Source organism: Muscardinus avellanarius (genome assembly GCF_963383645.1).
Source record: "Muscardinus avellanarius genome assembly, chromosome: 9".
In the NCBI taxonomy this organism is placed as follows: domain Eukaryota; kingdom Metazoa; phylum Chordata; class Mammalia; order Rodentia; family Gliridae; genus Muscardinus; species Muscardinus avellanarius.
In genome coordinates, this window is record NC_137795.1 from 59,389,765 (window position 1) to 59,412,258 (window position 22,494).

At 37.6% G+C, this 22,494-nt stretch overlaps 2 protein-coding genes across 16 annotated transcripts in view; both read left to right on the plus strand.

The window, feature by feature from the left end:
• Positions 1-7,669, plus strand: part of DBF4 (DBF4-CDC7 kinase regulatory subunit) — a gene marked incomplete at both ends in the record, with an annotated part of 28,809 nt that extends 21,140 nt beyond the window's left edge. Inside the window, 3 exons of the mRNA XM_080701891.1 lie at positions 292-406; positions 4,559-4,683; positions 6,700-7,669. Of these exons, the coding sequence (XP_080558017.1) occupies positions 292-406; positions 4,559-4,683; positions 6,700-7,669 (1,210 nt within the window). The remainder of the gene's footprint in view (positions 1-291; positions 407-4,558; positions 4,684-6,699) is intronic.
• Positions 7,670-15,418: 7,749 nt separating this feature from the next.
• The window catches only part of ADAM22 (ADAM metallopeptidase domain 22), a gene marked incomplete at both ends in the record, with an annotated part of 237,120 nt that continues 230,044 nt past the window's right edge, over positions 15,419-22,494 (plus strand). For 10 of the 15 annotated variants that reach the window (XM_080700872.1, XM_080700866.1, XM_080700869.1 and 7 more), the window contains 2 exons: positions 15,419-15,503; positions 15,960-16,120. In XM_080700872.1, the coding sequence (XP_080556998.1) occupies positions 15,419-15,503; positions 15,960-16,120 (246 nt within the window). The remainder of the gene's footprint in view (positions 15,504-15,959; positions 16,121-22,494) is intronic. The other 5 variants (XM_080700871.1, XM_080700878.1, XM_080700877.1 and 2 more) reach the window with 1 other exon arrangement.

The following is a 22,494-nucleotide window of genomic DNA, read 5'->3' on the forward strand; positions in this document are numbered from 1 at the left end:
AGTATGAATCTGTTTTAAGTGTGGCATATTTAGATACTTTCGTTAGTTTGGGGAGAGGCTTAAGATAGTTGCAGATGATGAAAAGTTGTTTCTTTAGAGCCATCTGAAATATATTCCAAAATATTCATTAACTTTTAGTTTGCTTTTTAAATTTCTTAAAAAGAAATGTAGTTATAAGTATTTCCTGATAAAAGTCTGCAAATAATGGTGATTCTATATGTGATAGGTTAGAACAATAAGTTTTGAAACTTCAGATTTAGAGATTAATTTCTTTATCATTTCTGTCATCAGAATTCAAACTGATGGAAATAAATATGGTGGAACCCCAATTCAACTCCATTTGAAAGAGAAGAAAAAAAAAGGATATTGTGAATGTTGCTTACAGAAATATGAAGATCTTGGAACAGTAAATATGATTTTATATTTAGGGGATTGATGTTTCTAAAACTGAATATTTGTAATTTGAATTTTGCTTCTTCTAAAAACCGGGCATGGTGACACATGCTTGAGTCAGGATCACGGTTTAAGGACAGCTTCAGCTACTTAGTCTCTTTGCAACTCAGTGTTAGACCCTGTTTCAAAATAAAGAATAAAAAAATAGGGTTAGGAGTTTAGCTTGGAGATAGAATGCCCCTGGGTTCCATCCCCAGTACCGGCAAAAAAAAAAAAAATTTATTCTTCTGATTCTGGCTTACAACTTGATAAGTATAAAGGTAAATATTTCTTTCTGATATAAACATCTTAATTATTCTAAGCACCCAAAGGAAAGAAATGAATATTGAAAAGTAATTTCATTTATTCAAATATTTCTTGAGCAACTACTATGTGCTGAACACTATTGTGGGCAAAAATCATTGATCAAAAGAGACTAATTTCCTGTCCTCATAAAGATTATGTTCTGTGGAGCAAGGGAGAAAAAAATACCAAGTTTGTATAGAAGTTATTAGATCAGTACTCGGAAAAAAAACAAAAAACACATATTGCTATTTAGATACAACAAAAAATCCTTAACCGATAAGGGTACATTTTGTATAGAGACTAGAGAGAAATGAGAGAACAAGACTTGTAAATATTGAAATATGCAAAAGGAAAAGACCCAAACTGATTGATGGGATTAAAGAACACATAATGGCCTAATCATGGTAGAAGTGGTACTTGACACTGGTCTCAAATACTTTATATTTTAAAGGTAGGGCTAAGAAGATTTTATGAAAGATTGTTGATTGACAGAGAAGATATTGAGTCAAAGGTAGTTGTATTTTAGGTACCAGCAATGAGAAGATTGCTCATTATCACTGAGTGACACATACCTATAATCCCAGTACTTGAGAGGCTGAGATAGAAGGATTACAGGTTCAAGGCCAGCCTCAGCAATTTAGAGAGACCCTGTTTAAAAATAAAAACGTTACACTGAGTGTGGTGGCGCACACTTGTAATCCCAGCATTCAGGAGGCTGAGACTGGAGGATTTGCGGACAGCCTCAGCTACTAAGTGAGGCCCTCCGCAATTTAGTGAGGCCCTGTTTCAAAAATAAAGAATAAAAAATAGGGCTAGGGCTGTAGCTCAGAGGTAGAATGCCCTGGGTTCTATCCCCAGTACCGTGCCCCTAAAAAAAATTTGTCTGGGGTACAGCATACAGGTAGAATGCCATTGGGTGCAATATCCAGCACCAGGGAATGGGGAGGAGAGGGATGAGGAGTTGCTCATTTATAGTTGGAAGAGAAGAATTGAAGAAGTGGAGAATTCTTTGAGGTAGCAAAAAGAGAAACAGAATAGTTCAAAAGGGATATGTGATGAAGATAGTTTTAAAGATGGGAGCTTTTTAACATTTTAAGCTAATAAAAAGAACAGGAAGTGTGGATCTAAGCTGTCCAGTTTGAATCCTTGGCTTCCTGTTATATGACTTTGGACAGAGCCAAACAGTAAGGGCTTAATAATGTTAGCTATTACTATAGGAATTGTTAATTTTTAAAATAGTAGAATACCAGGTGGCCCATATCTGTATTCCTAGCTACTTGGGAGCAGGAGGATCACTTGAGTGCATGAGTTTAAGACCAGCCTACGAAATGTAGCAAGACCTTATTGCAAAAAAATTTTTGTTTCGTTTTGTCTGAAGATGATAGGAAAGAAATAATAAAATTTTAAAATACTTGATTCATAAAGTATCTCTGTCTTCAGACTTATTACCACAAATATGTTAATGTTTCACATCAGTTTTGTGTATGTATCTAAGTGTGTTTAAGGATAAAATATGGTTAGTTTAAAATTGGAAATATTTTTTAATCCCCCAAATCATTTGAAAATTAAAATTACAGATTGGTTTTGAAATTTATTTGGCAATTCTAACAATAGAATAATCCAGAATGGATGCTTTACCTAATATTAGTTTGTGATTCTAATGTGATGCTTAGGAAATGTTGGGGCTAAAACAAAAAGCTGACCACTAGTTACCAAAAAGAAGGAAAATTAGTAGATGATTTGAATGAAATTTAAGATCATGCTTTCATAAAGTTTTCATTTATATTTCTTAGTCAATGAGACTGAAGAAAGTATTTTTTTAAAAAGAGTAATCCTGCTGGGCGTGGTGGCACAGGTTTGTAATCCCTGCGCTTGGGAGACGGAGACAGGAGGATTGCGCAGGTTCGAAGCCAGCCGCGCTGGCTTAAGAGACCCTGTTTCCAAATAAAAAAAAGTATAAAAAATAGGTAATGGGAGTGTAGCCTGGAGGTAGAAGGGTTTCCAGGAACCCCAGTACAACCAAAAAAACCAAAAAGAGTAATCTTAGGTTTCATAATGATCGAGATCTACCTGTACCAAGGGATTTATTTAGCAAATATTTTTGAGTACTGGATATAAAGCAATAAACAAGTAGACCTTCTCTATCCATATCTTAGGGTCTGGTAGATGAAATAGATATAAAACATGTATTTGGAAGTGTGATAAAAATTATAAATATGAGGTAAAAAATGCAGTGGGACTGAGTAATGAGGTATATGGGGTTAGAGATGTAACTGTTGATAGACAATTCACATGCATGAGACCCTGGGCTTCCTCAGCATCCAGAACATAAAAAGTAAATAAAAACTAAATAATAATTTGGAGAAGGCCTATCTGAGAAAATGTTTAAATCTAGCTCCCCAAATAAAAAAAGATAAAATAAATAAATATATAATCAAGCCCCAAAGGATGAGAATAACTAGATGGAAACAGGAAACTGCACAAAATTTGGAGACTGTTTTACTTAATGAAAATTGATAAATGATTTTTTTTTCCTCCCCAGAACATAAATATTAACTAAATTTTTATATTCAAGGTTTTTAAATTTTGTGTTTTTTTTATATTATTGAATGTATATAAAGTATTTTAAAATTTTTGCAATTTAGGAAGGAATGCATATGTATTCTAGTATGCGTGATTTTTGTGGCCAATGGAAAATTTTCTTGAAAATGCAATTAAATACCCAAGATTACATAAAACTAGAGAAAAAGAAATGAAATTGTTCCATTGTCATCTTGGTGCAGGCTTTTTGATAACAATTTCTTGATTAACTGACATGATAGAATTAGTTCCACTCATTCAGAAAGAACTTTGTTTTCTGTGAGGTTTGTCATAATACAATATGAACTTGTTTACTTTTGTTTATAATCACTCTTAATTGAGAATAACTTATACTGTGAATTTGTTTACTTTTTTGTTATCACTCCTAAGATTCATAATAACTTCTCTGTGCTCAAGTATGAACACTTGGGTAATTGAGATCATTTGCTCATTCCTGAATGTTTTCTTTAGTGTGATAGGTCTTTAAAAAAATACTTTAGCTTTAATGTGATTCATTTGTTAACTTAATCTACCATCTAGAATATGTTTTGGATTCTTATATAGAGTTTATAATATTTTATATAATGTTATGTAAGCTATATCTTAGTTAGTGGTATCTGTATAAAGATAAAGCAGTAGAGTAAAGGTATTTTCTCAAAATGCTAGCACTTACCGAATGCTAAATGTTACCTTTGTGTTTCTTCATTTTTATTTACTTATCTAATAATGACACTTTTCACTTCTATTATAATCACAATTAGTATACAGCTTTACTCACTGAAAAATGGAGGACTATAAAAACCAAAGTAGTTTTACTGGTTTATCTGAAGTGACTTTTAAGCTGGGCATGGTGGTGCTTGTTTGTAATCCCAGCATTTGAGAGGCTGAGACAGGAGGATTGAGTTTGAGACAGCCCCAGCTACTAAGGCCCTTTGCAACTCAGTGAGACACTGTTTCAAAATAAAGAATAAAAAAATTGGGCTGGAGTTGTAGGTAGGAGGTAGAATGTCCCTGGGTTCCATCTCCAGTACTGTAAAAAAAAAAAAAAAATAATAACTTTTAATCTAATTCTTAACATACTTTGAAGTCGAGTAAAGGGTTTCTCTTTTTGGTTTTGGATTTTATAGTATAGTTTCTAGAAACATAACTTAGAGACAAAAAAATATTAGGTATACTGGAATACCGAATGAAAAGCATCTACTAGTTTAAAAATATAATTTTTGTGTTCTTTTTGTTTTAGCACCTTTTAAGTGAGCAGCACAGAAACTTTGCACAGAGTAACCATTATCAAGTTGTTGATGATATTATATCGAAGTTACTTTTTGATTTTGTGGAATATGAAAGAGACACACCTAAAAAGAAAAGGTAAATTGTCAACCAAAGTCAACTAAACTATTTTATTACATTAAAAACAAATCCAAAGTTTACCTCTTGTTAAAAGGAATATGTGTATTTAGGATATAAATATGGTTAAGAACTAAAGCTGGGTGTGGTGGCACATGCTTGTAATCCCAGTACTTGGGAGGCTGAGACAGGAGGATTGCACAGGTTCAAGGCCAGCCTCAACTAAAGTGAGGCTCTAGGCAACTTAATGAGACTCTATTTCCAAATAAAATATAAAATAGGTCTGGGAGTGTAGCCCAGAGGTAGAATGACCCTGGGTTCCATCCTTAGCATCACAAAATAAATAAACAAATAAATTGGGTTAAGAATAATAACTTCTTCCCTCTTCCCCTACTAATGGAATCTGCTTGCATAACATTAATTTTAGTCTCCTTGATATTAATGGTTTGAAAAAAGGAATGGGCAATCTTTTATATAAAGAATCCAGATACTTAATGTTTTAGCTTTTGTGAACTCTTTTTGCAACGTCTTTGGTATTGTATAGTGGGTGTGGCTGTATTGTAAAACATTACTCAGAAAAAAAGACTGAAGGCTAGATATTTCCCACAGACTACATACATTTTACCAACAACCCATGTTCTAGATCCGTAGTTTACCATCTACACAGACTAAAAATTTACCCACACTGAAAAGGTTTGGAAATCCACTTGCCTCTACTAAGTCTTATACTTTTACTAAATATTCTGCTTTAGCCGGGCGTGGTGGCGTACGCTTGTAATCCCTGCGCTTGGGAGGCAGAGACAGGGGGATTGCGCAGGTTTGAAGCCAGCCGCGCTGGTTTAGGAGACCCTGTTTCCAAATAAAAATGTAAAAATAGGTCTGGGGGTGTAGCCCGGAGGTAGAACGGCTTCCAGGAACCCCAGTACCACCAAACAAACAAAAAGATATATTCTGCTTTACTTTATTGCTGCTAATATTTACCAAAAGTAACTGACAGGACTTTTTAGTGTAAATATAAACCAGTTCAATGTACACTAAATGAATCCTGATTAGATTATTCCCATAAATCTGAATTTTTAGAAGTGCTTTTGTATGGATGTATCCTAGGGATAGTGATAACACATTAGTTTATATCTACGTTTAGACTAATCTTTAGGCATAAAGAACACTAGAAAGGTGAGAAAAAGATACATCTTAAAATCAACTAGAAAGATTTTTGGTTAGGTAAAACAGTTTTAAAATCTTGTATTTTTTTAGCATTCAGAATAATTCATGACTGATGTACAAGTATGGCTTTTGGAAAAGAGGCTTATTCCCAACACCTAAAATTAAGTAGGACTACTATAAGAACTCAAAATTCTTTAAAAACTCATTGGAACAAATTTCTGAACTAATACTTATAATGCTTCTTAATTATGCTTTTATCTGCTTTTTTTTTTTTTTTTCTATTTCTCTCTCTCAAGCTGTGTTCCCAACCCTTTTTATTTTATCTTTATTACCCATTTCGTTCAAAGGATTTTAGGAGTTTTTTTTGGTTGTTTTTTGTTTTCTTTTGTTTCTGTGCTAGGGGTTAAACCCCAAAACCTCATGCAAATCTTTAGTAAAAGTATAAACAAAAAGTATAAAAAAAGTATAAAAGTATAAACAAAAGTAAAATTTCTCACTGTTATCTATGATATCTATAATGTGAAATGTAAATTGATGAACAGTTAACTTTTCTTTTACTTTGTATATAATTTAGGGTTGTCTTATACAAAGTAGCATCCCAAGAATCCAGATGCTCCATGAAGAAAAGGGTTTCCTAATTTGTCATCTTTAGATGTATAAAAATATTTTCTAGGTCACATTGATAATTACTTTATTCTTAAATATAAATAGTCCATGTGTTTCTGCAAGCATGCACCACCACACCAGGATTATTTTTTACTCTAAATAGTTTTTTTGAGTATTTAAAAGATATATTCTTACTAATTTAGTTTCTAACTAAGGAATTTGTTTTGATGGTAATTATTTTAATTCTTTTTTTTTCCTATAAAGAATAAAATACACTATTGGATCCCTTCCTTTTTCTACAAATGTTCTGAAAAAGACTGAACCAAAAGAAAAGCTAGAATTGCAAGATATTTCTCAGAAAGACATTAGGCAAAATAATGTAGAGGTGATCAAGCAGAATTTCCTACATGAAGAAATCCAGGAATCTGAACAAAAACTTGTGTTTATTTCGGAACACATCCCTTGCCCATCCCATAAATTGAAAGGACATAATGAGAAAACAGTGAATGAATGCTCCATGTTAAATGAAGCTGAAAATGATATAAAACGGAATTTTACACGGCTACCTCCTCATAAACAGGATTCCATTCTTAACATTTCTGAACATAAATTAATTATAAATGAAAATGACTTACAAAAGCTAAAGGTAGATAATTATCCATGCAGGCTGCAAATGTCTATGCAAGTTTCTCATATAAATACAGATAATAGTACATCCCAACCAAAACAAAAGTCAGATACTGTGTTTTATCCAGCAAAAGATCCAAAGGAAGCAGACCTTCATTCAATAGTTGGTCACGATTCTGGTCTGATAACAATAAACAATTCAAAAGAGCTCCTGACAATAAAGACAAACACTCCATCCTGTGGTCCAGAGAAACCCTATGAATGTGACGTCAAGAATATGGATAACTTACCTTCTAGTAAAATCCATCGAAAAGTGAGAATATTATTAGGACGAAATAAAAAAGAAAATATGGAACCAAATACTGAATTGGAAAAGAAAAGAACTGAACTTCTTCCTATACAAGAAGAAAATAGAATTTGTAGTTCACCAGTACAATCTCTACTGGACTTATTTCAGACAAGTGAAGAGAAATCAGAATTTTTGGGTTTCACAAGCTATACTGAAAAGAGTGGTATATGTGATATTTTAGATATTTGGGAAGATGAGAGTTCAAATTTGTTAACATTTTTCTCTTCCCCTTCAACATCTACATTTACTGGCTTTTAGTCTTTAAAAATGTATACTTTGAAGAAGTGGTAAAGATTATATTCTTGAAATTTTTATCAATATGTATAACTCTTAGGATTTTTGCCGTCTTTGTTTACAGAACCAAAGTAAATATTAAAGGCAATATTTGCATTTTTATAGAATTAAATACCTCATAGAAAAATTATAAAATAAATGAGTCATTTTACATATGTGTTTAAAATTGTTTCTTGATCATAATGAATGTTGTTTGCTTTGTTGCTGATGGCTTAAGTCCAAGTAAAACTAAGAGAATGTAAAAAATTAAGCCTTATAAAATTGTATGGTCTAGTCATAACTATTCATGGAAATAGATTTCCAGGCTGGGGATGGAGCTCAGTGGGCATTTGTCTAGCATACATGTGGCCCTGGGTTTGATATCTAACATAACAAAAGAGGGAGAGAGGGAAGGAGGGAAAAAATCATAGATTCCCATGATAAAATGATATTATTGCTTTTAAAAGCAAACTATAGCCGGGTGTGGTGGCTCACGCGTGTAATCCTAGCGCTTGGGAGGCTGAGACAGGAGGATCGCACAGGTTCAAAGCCAGCCTCAGCTACTTGGGCTCTCAGCAACTGAGACCCTGTTTCCACATAAAGTATAAAATAGGTGTGGGAGTATAGCCTGGACATAGAAAAGCCCCTGGGTTCCACTCCCAGTACCACCAAAATAAAAAACAAAAAACAAAAACAAACTAAACAGAAAGGAAAACGTACTGATTTCTATGTTTGAATTCTGAAATTAGAAACATTACTTGAGTTGTATCGTTCAGTGTTTTGACACTAAAGAGATTATTTGTAGGGGTGAACAGTATTCATGAAGAAACCCAGGGAGGAGATTTATACCTATAATTCCAGCTCCTTAGGAACTGAGGCAGAAGGATTGCTTGTGCAGCTTAGTGAGAACCTGTCTCAAGGTTAGGATATAGTAAAGTGCCCTTTGGTCAATCCCTAGCAATACAAAAGAAAAACAACCAGAGTGCCATATGGAATAATTTTTTTCTGTTATTCTTAATTACTTGTGTTTGTAAATGACTTTGGGAGTAACTTCTTCAAAAATGACTTAAGTATGTCTTTATAGGAGTGAAGCATTTACATTTAACATATCTTCTTTTTCGTAGTAAAAAAAAAACTAGTGCCTCCAGGTGTTGTGGCACACACCTGCAGTCCTAGCTACTGGTTGCGTGTGTGTGTGTGTGTGTGGGGGGTCTGAGGCAAGGAGATCACGAGGCCAGCCTCAGCAATTTAGCAAGATCCTGTCAAAATTTTAAAAAAGCAAGGGGCTGGGGATGTAGGTTAGTAGTAGAGCACCCCTGGATTCATTCTATAATACTGACATAAAGGTGCCATGAAATATTCATGAATATTATGTGAATACTTGGTCACTAAAAAGGAACTTTAACAGTCTTGATATTTTGAAACTTGTATTTTGAAACTTCTTATGACTCCCAATAGAGGATTAATTCATAGGCTTTGTGGTATAAATTTTGAGCATTAATATCTGTCCATGATATTGCACATATATCAGTGAGAAATGTTGATTTTTCCAAAAGCTCATACCATTGCCTCTTGTCAGATTTTATAGATAGCCTTTTAAGAATCTAGTGAAGCCCTCTGCAATGGGCGTAGCTCCATAGTAAAATGCTCCTGGCTTCAATCCCCAGTGCCTCCCCACGCCCCCAAGAAAAAAAAACTAGAATTGTTTGGAGATTTTTATTTCCCTCATTTATTTATATTCTTCAAATTTAAATTTGTTGTATGAGCCTTTGACATTAAAGTAGCAGTCTTCAAAGTCTTTAAATTGCAGTGATACTGTTTCCCCATAATTGTTTGACATCATTTTACCTTAGTTAAATTAGAAGAAAAATACTCAAGCCAGACCCTCTGATAAAGTTGTTATATTTTGACACACTTTTTAAGCAATTTTTTTTTTTCTTTTTTCTTTTTGGTGGTACTGGGGTTCCTGGAAACCCTTCTATCTCTGGGCTACACTCCCAGACCCATTTCATACTTTTTTTTTTTTTTTTTTTTTTTGGGAAACAGGGTCTCTTAAGCCAGCGAGGCTGGCTTCAAACCTGCTCGATCCTCCTGTCTCCGCCTCCCAAGCGCGGGGATTACAAGCGTGCACCACCATGCCCGGTTTAGCAATTATTTTAAACACTGGGCTTTTAGAGTAACCCTATGACCTTCATAATGAGTACTTTTTTCAGTTTACTTGAAATACAGTGCCATGTTTGCAGGAGGACCACCACATAGGGTTTGTATGGTTTAGACTGTGCAGATAGGCACCCAGTTAAGGAGATTAATAATGCAGGTGGACATCTAGCCTGTTAACTTTGTCAAGTAGAAATACTTTCCTAAATTTTAGCCAAGGTTTGGGTAAAGTGCCTTTGGGATTGTGTCTTATTAGACAAGTTAAAAAAAGTACTCTGGATATACAACTCTAGTTTGATTCCAAGAGTTATAAATACATATTTAATATAGAAAGTATGGTCAAAGTAGGAATCTTTGATGAAAATGTTCATATATGTTTCAATTCAGAATTTTTTAAGTTTTAAAAACTTTCAAGCAATAAAACTCCATTTTTCTCTTAGTAATCTCTATTTAAACCGTGAGGCAGTATGACCTCTGAATACCATCTAAAACTTCAATATAAAATTATTTTATTTTTGATTTAATACTAATCTCTATTTAAACCGTGAGGCAGTATGACCTCTGAATACCATCTAAAACTTCAATATAAAATTATTTTATTTTTGATTTAATACTACTTTTCCAGAATAGTGAAAACACTTTATACTGGGCTTGCTTTCACTCCAAAAACCTGAGTCTTAAACTAAAATATCTTTCCAGGATAAAGCCCCTCTTTTTTTTTTTTTTTTTTTAACAGTTTACTTTCCATAAAGTTCCTCAAATCTACTACACAGTTTTTTGGTTTTTCAGAAAATTCAGTCTGACAACTTTCACCGGACTCCAAAAGTACACCTCTCATTTACCATTGAGTGAGTAGCCATGTTAGAAAGATAGGTTAATACATTTATGCTGTAATAGAACAGGAAATGGGGTAAACTGGGGCCTGGGTGCAGGTACAAGAGGTTTACCTCTTATGACTTGCAGGGTATCTTTTCAACTCTTCTTGGAGGTCATTATTCCATACCATTCTTCAACTCAGAAGTGTGTTCCAAGTACACAAGTACATACATGACTCATGCTATTTATTCCCTTTGCCATGCCTTAAGCTGTTTCTGCCTGAGACAAGTACTAATCTATAAAAGGAATATGTAGCATTATTTATTGGTATTAATTTGATAAACTCATTTAAGTATTCTTGAGCTTTTAGGCTCAGGACACAATTTTTTCTTTCTTTTTGGCAGTGGGACTGAACCTTGGGGCATCCTACCTCTAAATTATGCTCCCAACCCCCAGCCCTTTAGATTATTAAAAAAAAAAAAAAAAAAACTTAGTAACAGGATTTAAGTTGCACCTGGACTTCAAACCTGCAATTCTCCTGTTTCAGTTTCCAATACAGGGATTATACCATGCACCACCACACCTAGCTACAATCTTATTTCTTGTAAAATTTTTCTTGTAAAAAAAAATTCTCACTTGTTCTTTAACATTTATCAATTGGCAGAATCAGTGACCACAAAATTAAACACTATATTCAAAACTAATGAAAATGTGTAATGTATTGGTACTTTCTCACACTTGTCAGACTAACAATTTAGACTTACAAATCTGACAAGTGATAACTTCTTAACCTCAATTTAGGACTTAATGTTGCTCTCCCACCCCAATTTATATTTTGAAGTCTTGATGTGATAGTATTTGGAGTGGAGCCTGTGGGAGATAAGAAGGCCAGGAGAATAAAACTGCCTGCCTGGTGAGATTAATATCTTTACATAAGAAAGGAAGAGAGCTAGCTCTCTCTGGACCAAGAGAGGATGCAGAGGTTAGACTGATGTCCACAGGCCAGGCTCACCAGATACCAGATCTACCAGCCCTTGATCCTGGACTTTGCTTTTTTTCAATGATGGAGTCTCAAACCTGCTCCATCACTGAGTCGTATCTCTAGCTCCTAAATCTTATTTAAGTAACCTAGACTGTGGAATTTTTTTTTTTTTACAGCATCTCAAACTGAGATAAACACTTTTTGGCACTAAAAATTGAACCCACATGCATTCTACCTCTTAGATACACCCCAGCCCTTTTATTTATTTATTTATTTATTTATTTATTTATTTATTTATTTATTTATACTTTGAAATTGTCTTCCTAAGTTGCTGAGGCTGGCCTCAAACCTCTGAGAAAAGCTCTGTTTAGAAAAACTCTTAAGTTTTTATTATATCAAGGTGATAACATTTAACCTATAAAATCATTTACAGTATTTCAAAGATCTTAATTTTTTTTTAAAGTAAGCACTATACCTATAGCAATAATGACAAAACCTATACAATTCACTCTTTTAACTATAAGATGGGTAAGAAATTTATGTCTATGATATGGGGGACAAAGGTGAAAGACGTTTCCAGGCCCCTATGTTCTATTGTTCTTTAACTCTTATGGAATATCTTACATTATGGTTTAATGCAAGACTTTTGAAGTCTTGTTTAAGATACTACTGCGTGTCATTATTAAGATTATTTGTGTGTGTGTGTGTGGGGGGGGTGATTGAGGATTGAACCCAGAGCTTCTCTGGCACTGGGATGCATCTCCAGCTCCCCTTTCTCCTTTTTTATTTTGACACAACTTTTCCTTAAGTTTCTGAGGTCCTAAAACTTGAGTTTCTCCTGCCTCAGCCACCTGAGTAGAGGTCCCACTGTGCCTGACCATATATGATTCTTAAGTGTTGTAATGATTTGAAGATATGAAGGAATTTTTTGAAATGTCAAGCTCAGAGATGTAGTCAACCAAAAAATGACAGAATGCCCTCTTATCCAAGAATATAGGACAAAGATAAAATGACTTCTCTATTGTTTCCATGTGAAACCATGAATAAGTTGTAATTCTGGATAACACATTTTAGCAGAGACATTGGAATATATAAAATGGAACACATTTTAGCAGAGACTGGAATATATTTTCAGATCATCACAAGAGTGAAGGAAACCGAAACCAAGTCATATGAGACAGGGGTTTAAAAAAAAAAAAAAACAGCTGGGTGTGGTGGCGCACACTTGTAATCCCTGCACTTGGGAGGCACAGACAGGAAGATCGCGCAGGTTCCAAGCCAGCCTCCCTGGCTTAAGAGACCCTGTTTCCAAATAAAATATAAAATAGATCTGGGAGTGTTGCCTGGAGGTAGAAGGATTCCATCCCCAGTACCACCAAAAACAAACAAAAAACAAACAACAACAAAAAAAAACCCACACATACAAAACCACAAAAGAAACAGAAAAATCAAAACCTCCTCCACAGAAAGAGGAAACATCTTTAAAGAGCATCTTGTAGAAGATTTTTCTGTATGTTCTACAGGACCAGAACCATAAAGAAGGTGACAGTGACTTGTATGCAGGTTTCAGCCATGGAGATGTGGAAAAAGAGACCTGTAATAAGGAAAGACTCGTCTCAGTCTATGACAGAGCCATAGCATGGGACCTTAGTGCAAGTCATGTAAATTCTGGAAGTCAGAGCTATCCAATAGGACCTTCTGCAAAAATGAAAATATTCTGTATCTTTGCTCCCCAATACAGTAGCTCCCAGCCACAGGTTCAGCATCTGAAATGTGGACAGTGTGATTAAGGAACTACTTTTTTTGGGGGGAGGGGTCCTAGGGATTGAGCCCAGGAGCATTCTACCACTAAGCTACAGCCCCAGCCTTATTTATTTTGAGGATCTCACTAAATTACCACCTCAAGCCTACAATCCTTCTGTCTCAGTCTCCCAGGAACTGGGAGTACTGTGCCACCATGCCCGACTCTAAATTTAGATATAAACACATGTGGCCAGTGGCTACAGTATTTAGAAGCTAGAATTCTAATTCTTTTTTTTGGGGGGGGGTAATAGGGATGGAACCCAGGGGCATTCTACCTCTATCTACTTTTTATTTATTTTGCAACAGGGTCTCACTGGGTTGCAAAGGGCCTCACTAAGTAGCTGAGGTTGGCCTGGAACTACTATCCTCCTGTCCTCATCATTCCAAATGCTGGGATTACAAGAGTGTGCCACCATGCCTCGCTTGAGTTCTAATCCTTAATTTTCGTTTTCTCTTCTCAAAAATGGGAATAATTTTGATCAAATTGTTGACCTAAGAATCAAATGACCGTATATGTGAACTTTAAAAACTGCAAGGGTTAATTATAATAATAATTACTTCCTACTATTTAAAAACCTTCTCAACTTTCTCAACTTTTTCCTTAGCTGTAATTATACATGATAGATTTATTTATTACTGTTTTATCCTCACAGATTTCTTGTGTGTGTGTGTGTGTGTGTGTGTGTGTGTGTGTGTGTGTGTGTGTGTTACTGAGGATGGAACCAGGGGCATTCTACCTCCAAGCTACATCCCCAGCCCTATTTTTTATTCCCTATTTTGAAACAGGGTCTCACTGATTTGCAAGGGGCCTCACTAAGTAGCTAAGGCTGTCTGTTAATTTGCATCTTTCTGTCTCAGCCTCCCAAATGTTGGGATTACAAGCGTGTGCCACCACACCCAGTTTATCCTTACAGATTCCTAACAGTTGGAACCAGAGGAAAACAGAATAGGCAGCCTGAGAAAGTAGATCCAGGTCTGTTTTTCAAATCTAGGTCTGAAGCAGGCAGATACTAGAGAAAGAACAAGAATGTCTTGGGCGTTGGGCTAATCATGCAAGTACCTCCCTAGACCTTTTCCAGGAGGTTTTTCCTATCTCCCAAGGGCTGAGTTAAGGGCTCTCCTCTAGGTATTACCAGAACATTTTTCACCCTGTACTATAAACAAAACAAAACAAAGAAGCAAGTAATTAAAAAAGAATTCCGGCCTTCTTCCTCAACTGCATCTAAGAACAGGTGACGCAGATCCGTGTCCTTGACCACTGTCAACCACTAGGCACATGGGAGATATTAGATTCAAATTTGTTGAAAGATTAACTTACCCTGTACTCAGGATACAGTTCCCTGTTATTCATTTTAACTAATAATGAGGGACACAGGATAGTTCTTTGAGGATGATAAGATGCATGACTACTGCTGGAGCAGCGCGGCTGGACACCTCCGGGGCCAGGAGGCCTGCCAGTGAGGACCTCTCTTTCCTTTGCCCTTTCCCTCGCTCGAGGTTGCATGATGTAGAGCACCTGGGGCTCGCCAGGTGGCAGCGGTCCGCTGGGTCTTGGCACCAGCAGGACGCTGGGAGAGAACTACATTTCCCAGCTGACTCTCCTGCGCGCGCCCCTGCGGGTGCGGCGCGCGGGGGGCGAGTGCACCGGGCGCTCGCTCCCTGCCGCGCGCTGGTCGCCCGCCCGAGCCTCTGCCAGGCTCTGGGGTGGGAGGCGCTAGAAACCACTTAGCTACAGCCGACCGCCCAATGCAGCACTCGCTCGCTCCCCCCGCCAGCGGAAGCGCCCGCGGAGCACAATGCAGCACTGAGGCAGAGCCGCGGCGGAGGCTGCAGCTCCGTGGCCGCCGCAGCATCGGCCCGGGCGGGGCGGGGGTGGCCGCAGGGAGCCCGAGAGGACTCGGGGCTCGGGGGCCGGACGCCGCTGCCCGGGCATGAGCAGCTGAGCGGCTCGGGCGCGGCGGGCGCACGGCAGCACCATGCAGGCGGTGGCGGCTGCGTCCGTGCCCTTCCTGCTGCTCTGCGCCCTGGGGACCTGGCCCCCAGCGCTCTGCGGCCGGGCAGGTAAGTTCGCCACCCTCTGTGGCTTCGGGACTTACCATCTTCCCGGGAATTTCTGGAGCCCCCAGGCTCATTGGAAAGGGGCACCCCCATTTCCCAAGTGCGCGGGGAGATTCTTTTTTTTTTTAGGTGATAATGAATGGAGCAAAAATACATGTGTGGGGGCGCGCAGATGCATTAGCCTTGGTCAAACGTCTGTTTTTCTTCTGAAGAAGAGGAACGGGGAGAGTGGGAACGGGGTACCCTGCTCCTGGGCCCCGATCGTGGATGCTCTCAGATGAGCTGGTCCAAGGCTCTCCAGCTGGTGTCTGCGTCCTTCTCAGATGGGGTCCGGGAGGGAGGAGGCTGTGCGATTTTCGAGGGGGAGAGATGCAGGACCGCAGGATGGAGGAGTGTGGGTCAGGGTCATTATTTTTGCCTTTTCTCTCCACTTCCTCCTGCCCCCCTCCTGCCTGGAAGGAGACGCCTCTTTGACAGAGCTGGAGAGGAGGAATGAAAACCGCTTCCTGGAGCGCCAGAGCATCGTGCCACTGCGCCTCATCTACCGCTCCGGCGGTGAGGACGAAACTCTGCACGACAAGCTCAACACCCGGGTGCGGGGCGACCCCGGCGGCGGGAAGGTGAGAGGCGCGGTGCGGGAGGTGGTCCTCCGCGTGGCGGCCCACCTGCTACCCCACGTTTGCTCCCGGTTGCCTTGGAGACGCGGTGACTTGGGCGAAGCGAGTGCAATCCTAATGAGAGTCATGCATGGCGCTCTCTGTGCAAAAAGAAGGGGAAAAGAGGACAAAAAAAAAAAAAAAAAAAAAAAAAAGGAACCAAAAAGGAGCGAGGTTGCAGGCTTTGCTCCAGTGGAGTTTGCTGTGCAGTAACCTGAGCATAGGAGCGGGAGGGGGAGACCTCATCTTGGTGCAGCAAAAGCTGTGCCTTCTCCTGTAGCAGGAGATTATATTTGGGCAGATTTGCATCATCATCGTTGTTGTTTTAGCCCTGAAAAAGACGACCTTATAACCCAGCACTGGTGCTGTAGAAAAATGGGGGGGGGGGGGCGATGCACTTCTAACTTCGAAGTTCTCTGCTCACTTAAATTTGCGGATACCAAAGATGTGCCCATTTTCCTCCACCTTTCACAAAGGGGTCCCCCTATCCCTTCATTGATAATAGTCTTCTTCGTGTAATTAAGGCTATGTTATTTATAGGGCATTTATAAATTTTGTTTTCAAAAATCTACTTTATTATTGCATCTGTATTTAGATCAATATCATACATCCACAGATATGCCTGAAAATTATTTTGAATGTACCATTAATTTTAGTAAATATTTTTTGAGGTCACATACTTTTTTTATATTTGTACACATCAGACTGGCAGTTGTTTCGCCCACCTGTAAGTACATGTTAATATAGGACTTGTTTATATAGTTGAAAATTTTTATGACCTTCACGAAAGCAAAGCGAAGCCGAACATTTTCACATGTCTAAATGTATTCACCAATATTTATTTATTTATTTATTTATTTATTTATTTATTTATTTATTTCGGTGGTATTGGGGCTCCTGGAAACCCTTCTACCTCTGGGCTACACGCCCAGACCGATTTTTTATACTTTTAAAATTTGGAAACAGGGTATCTTAAGCCAGTGCAGCTGGCTTTGAACCTGCACAATCCTCCTGTCTCCGCCTCCCAAGCGTGGGGATTACAAGCGCGCGCCACCAAGCCGGGCGCTTTTCATCAATATTTAAAGATATATCTGAGTGATCTGATAGTTGTATTGACTTATTTGTATGTGTAATATATGTAAAAATAAAAAATATTATTTAGATTTATATTTGTAGCTAAATACTTGGTTCTGTTTGAATTTTGTTAATATGAAGTACAAAGTTAATTTAAGGGCTACTGTAATATCCACCAAAATTAGATTATTGTAGTAGGAAACCTTATATGTCAAGCCTAATGAAGGATTCTATTATTATAATGTTTAGGTATGGCCAATTTTCCTTTTCCATTTTGACTTGTTTCCATGAGAAAACTGAAGAAGCAGGGAACCCAGTTTCTCTGTCTTAGTTTTCACGTAATTAGGCAGAATATTCTCATGCCTATTTACAATCTTTGATTATAAAAAAAAATTTAAAATACACAAAATTAGAAAAGTATAGTGACCCCCAGCCAGCTTCAACATTTAATAATTGTTGACACATTTTGTTTTATTTCTATGTATTTTCTGGACCTTTCCATATGATTTTAAAACAATAAAATTTCATCTATTAAAATGTTAAAAATGTTAAATAAGGCACTTCTCAAAGATGAGGATTCTTTAAAAAATATAACCCTGAAAATATTGTATCTTAAAAAGTTAAGAATAACTTCTTAATACTGTTGAATAACCAATCTTTTTAGCAAAACTTCCAATTGTCTCATAAATATCATATGTGTGTGTGTGTGTATGTGTGTGTTTGATTCAAGACTCACATAATGCCTATAGACCAAAAAAAATTAGTTTATTCATTTTAAAGTCTCTTTCAATGCATGATATCCTTCTCCCATATTTTTCCCCCTTGCAATTTATTCATTGAAGACATGAGGTCTTTCATCCCATATAGTTCCCACAGGCTGTACTTTAAAACAAATCACAGAGACTTTCTGGGAGAGAGGAAGAAGGATGGAAATAGAGAGGCAGAAAGAAAACCACAGGACTGAACTGGGGCACTCTCAGAGTCTTTGCCTCATATTGGCAAGACTGTCTTCAGTACTTTCTGCCCTCTCTGTTGGTAAAAGACAGCACTTTTGAAAAACAGATATTTTTTTTTCATTGTTGTTTCCCTCAGAGGCATAGAACACCACTTCTGTAATTTTTTGATTCATTGCCCTGTCCACCTGGAGCAGAAGGTACCTTGGGCTCATGCAGCTTCTACTTCCTCTAGCAATAAACCTCAAAATTGAGAATGATATTGGCTTTTAGTAAGTTCTGAATGAATTCAAATCGGAAGTGAAAGATTGTGTTGTCATCAAAGTACTTGTTACAATCCCACCATGCTCGACACATAGTAAGCCCACACAATTTATCTTGATGTGTGCCTCACATGGGGATCCATTGCAGTATTAGGTCCTTAAACTACCTTTGGAATCATTGATGACTGAGATCTGGCAGTTAGGATTGCAGAGACCTGGTTATCATGGGACTTTCCCTACAGTTAGGAAACTCAGAAGTTTTCTTTCACTTTTGGCATTTCTAGTTTCTTGAAAGCATCACTGGACCTTGTTACTTTGTAAGATGTTTTTTATATGTCCCTTGTTATTTATTTGGTATCTGCATCTTGGGTATCCATACATTTTTAGCAACTCCCTTGGTTTTTCAGAAGTCAAATTGGATGATATGTGTGTGTAAGTTCAGAAAGTAGAAAGTGTATGTACTCATTTGCTGATTTGCTTATTTAAGACATTTATTTACTTGAACTCTGGCTGTACAGCTATTTGTGTGCAAGGCCCTAGGGAGTTAGAGATAAGATATACAGTTCTAGTCATTAAGGACTTTACGGACAAGTGGAGAGATGAAGGAATGAATCAGCAATTACTCTTGATGTTTGATCTTCTGGAGGTGATCACAGACAGCTGTGGAAGCAAAAAAGGCTCAGCACTTAACCCAGGTGAGCAGTCAGGGAGGGCTTCCCTGGGAGGCATTGTGTTTTGTGGATGAGTTAGGAGTTGGTCTAGATCCATAGCTTACCATCTATGCAGAGTAAAAATTTATCCAGACTGCAAAGGCTTAGAACTTTTAGCTAATTGGAAGGAGTTTTAAGAGGAGCTGGCTACATTAAAAGGAGAAGGAGCTGGGTGTGGAGTGCTGGCACATGACTGTAATCCCAGTACTTAGGAGGCTGAGACAGGAAGATTGTAGATTTGAGGCTAGCCTGGGTAATTTAGTGACATCCTGTTTCAAAATTAAAAAGTGGGGGGCTTGGTAGGATTTAGCAAAGTGGTAGAAGTCCCCGGGTTCAATCCCCAGTACTAAATAAAAGAGGGAGGAGGTATGCATATCCAACTAGAGGAACAGCAAGTACATACATTGTACATAGGTATATGGGACACATCTTTGTTAACTACAAACAGTTAAGATTTAAGGGACCAGTGAGACCAAAGAAGAAAGCAGGGAATAAATGCAGTAACTTGCTAAGCGGTGTGGACTTTGTCCTGAAGGCTAGCCAAGGATTTCAGTAAGAATTCACTGGCTAGCTTCATGCTGTTGTGAAATAGATGGTCCTAATAGTTAGAAATGCAGGCTTTTAATTACAAAGAGTAAGTGAATGTGGTTGTTCACTTTTATTCAGTGGTAAACGCCAGTTCACATTATCATTAAGTGTCCTAAGACCTTAGTTACTAAATATACTGAAAATACCATATAATGAGTTAATATTTATAACATACATAAAAGAATGTCAGGCAGATAGTAAATACTCTGTGAGTCTGTTAAATAATGTTAACTTCCTCAGGCTACTTGAGTACCATTTAGAAATGTTATGACATCACTTGAATGTAAGATGGTGCCCTAATTACTTGAGTTTAACACATTCCCAGAAGTAAGTTACAAATTACCCAGATTTACATGACTAAGCAGAATTGGATAGTACTAGAGAGAAGAGATCTTCTCGGTCATTTAAATTAGTTCAGGAATTACTTTTCACCTAATAAGATCAAACAATTGGACAATGTATTACTTAATGATTCATAAAGTTGACAAGGACTATGATCGTATAAAATACCTTAACTTTATTCTTACTGTATCTTTGTTTCAGTTTTCATTCCTAAATGAAAACACAAAACATATTTTAGAAGAAGTCTTATTCTGATTCTGTTTAAATGCTGATAATGTGGTTGGTGTGAAATAGTGATTTTTTTTTATGAGTCTATATTGCAAAAAAAAAAAAAATTGTTACTGCATGGTCCGTTACTTCAATGCATACTTCTATTTTTTATCCCAAGTAGGATGACCGGTACATTCTTTTTTTGTGTGTGTGGGTCTGGGGATGGAACTCCGGGACATTCTACTTCCAAGCTACACCCCCTGCCCTAATTTTTATTCTTTATTTTGTAACAGGGCCTCACTAAGTTGAGGAGGGCCTCACTAAGAGGCTGAGGCTGTCTGCGAACTGCAATCCTCCTGTCTCAGCCTCCCAAATGCTGGGATTACAAGCATGCACCACCACGCCTGGCTAAGCAATATTAGCTCATGAAGTATCTTTTTTGTATGATGATGATGATGATGATGATGATGATGATGATGATGATGTTGGTGCTAGGAATGAAATCCAGGGGCCTTCTTCCTCTGGGCTATAGTCCCAGACCTATTTTATACTTTATTTGGAAACAGGGTCTCACTAAGTTGCCAAGAGCCTCACTAAGTAGCTGAGGCTGGCTTTGAACCTGTACAATCCTCCTGTCTCAGCCTCCCAAGTACTGGGATTACAAGCATGTGCCACCATGTACATTCTTAAGGGTTATTGTGCCACAAACTCCTAGAAATGATAGTCAAAACAGTTATGCTTTGTTGTTGGTAACCTTGCTGTCCTCGGGCCTACCTGGTTGGAAGTTAGTTTCAGTCTTGGAAAATAGCACTAGAATATTAAAAATATTCAGTCTTTTTTTTCTTCTGTTTTTAAATTATGCTGAAGGAATTTCATGTTTGCAGGTAAAAGAATACTATTTTTAAACTGGTCGCCTGTTTAGGCAAGATGTCTATTTAGTCTTTTTGTGATTTGATATTGATAATCCTATATTTACTATTTTTTAGAATAAATGCCTTAATAATTACTCTTATTTTGCCAGCTAAACATAACAAATATACTGTAGCATCAAAGACATGCTATTTGGTAGTTTCTCTTGTGCCGTTACCCCATAAATTTTCAATAATTTGTTTTGCGCTTGGTGACTGTACTGGTTTACGAATAGCATAATTTTTTTTTCAGAAGACTTTGATGTCAGTGAATTAGATGGGTTACTTTTTTCTCTATCTCTTCCCCTAGAAAGTATCTCTTTTCAAGTAGTCGGTCAGGTACCAAGGACATAGATCTACAATTTATCACGTTTTGAAAACCAGTAATGAATGGGAAAAATGCAAGAAGGCAGCGAGGGGGCAAGGAGAAGGTGCGCTCTATTGTTGGCGAATATATTTATACAAATGCCCAAGTGTAGACGAGCTGTACTTAAAATTGTGCTGTGTCACTTGGGAGCACTGAGTCAGCCTGATGGTAAATTGTTTGCAGTGCTGCTTTTCTGGCTGTACTAGGGACTCTAGGAACTGCAGCTAAGTGTGTGTGTGTGTGTGTGTGTGTGTGTGTGTGTGTGTGTGTGTGTGTGTGTGTGTGTGTGTGTATGCACGCATGTTACTGGTGATTGAACCTAGGGACATTCTACCTTGGACCTATATCACCAGCTGCTTTTTCTTAAAACTTTTTTTTTTTTAGGTATTATAGATGGAACCCAGGGGCATTGTACCTCCAAGATATACCCCCATCCCTATTTTTCAGTCTTCTTATTTTGAAACAGAGTTTGCAAAGACCGCTAAGTAGCTGAGGCTGTCTGCGAACCGCGATCTCTGGTTACAGTCTCCCAAATGCTGTAATTACAAGTGTGCACAACCACGCCTGGCTTTAAAACTTTTTGTTTTGAAACAGGGTCTCACTAGGTTGTTGAGAGTCATAATATGTTGCTGAGGCTGTCCTCAAACCTGTGATCCTCCTGTCTCAGCCTCCCAAGTACTGAGAATGCAAGTGTGTGCCACCATATTTTTTAAGTGTGTATTGTTCAAGTAGGTAGCTGAATATTGATAGAATTTTGTTATCAATAAAAACTTTGTAGTAATGGGCCAGGTGTGGTGGTGCACACTTGTAATCCCAACATTTGGGAGGCTAAGACCAGAGGATCATGGTTCATGGCCAGCCTCAGCTATTTAGTAAGGTCCTTTGCAACTCAGTGAGACCCTGTTCCAAAATAAAGAATAAAA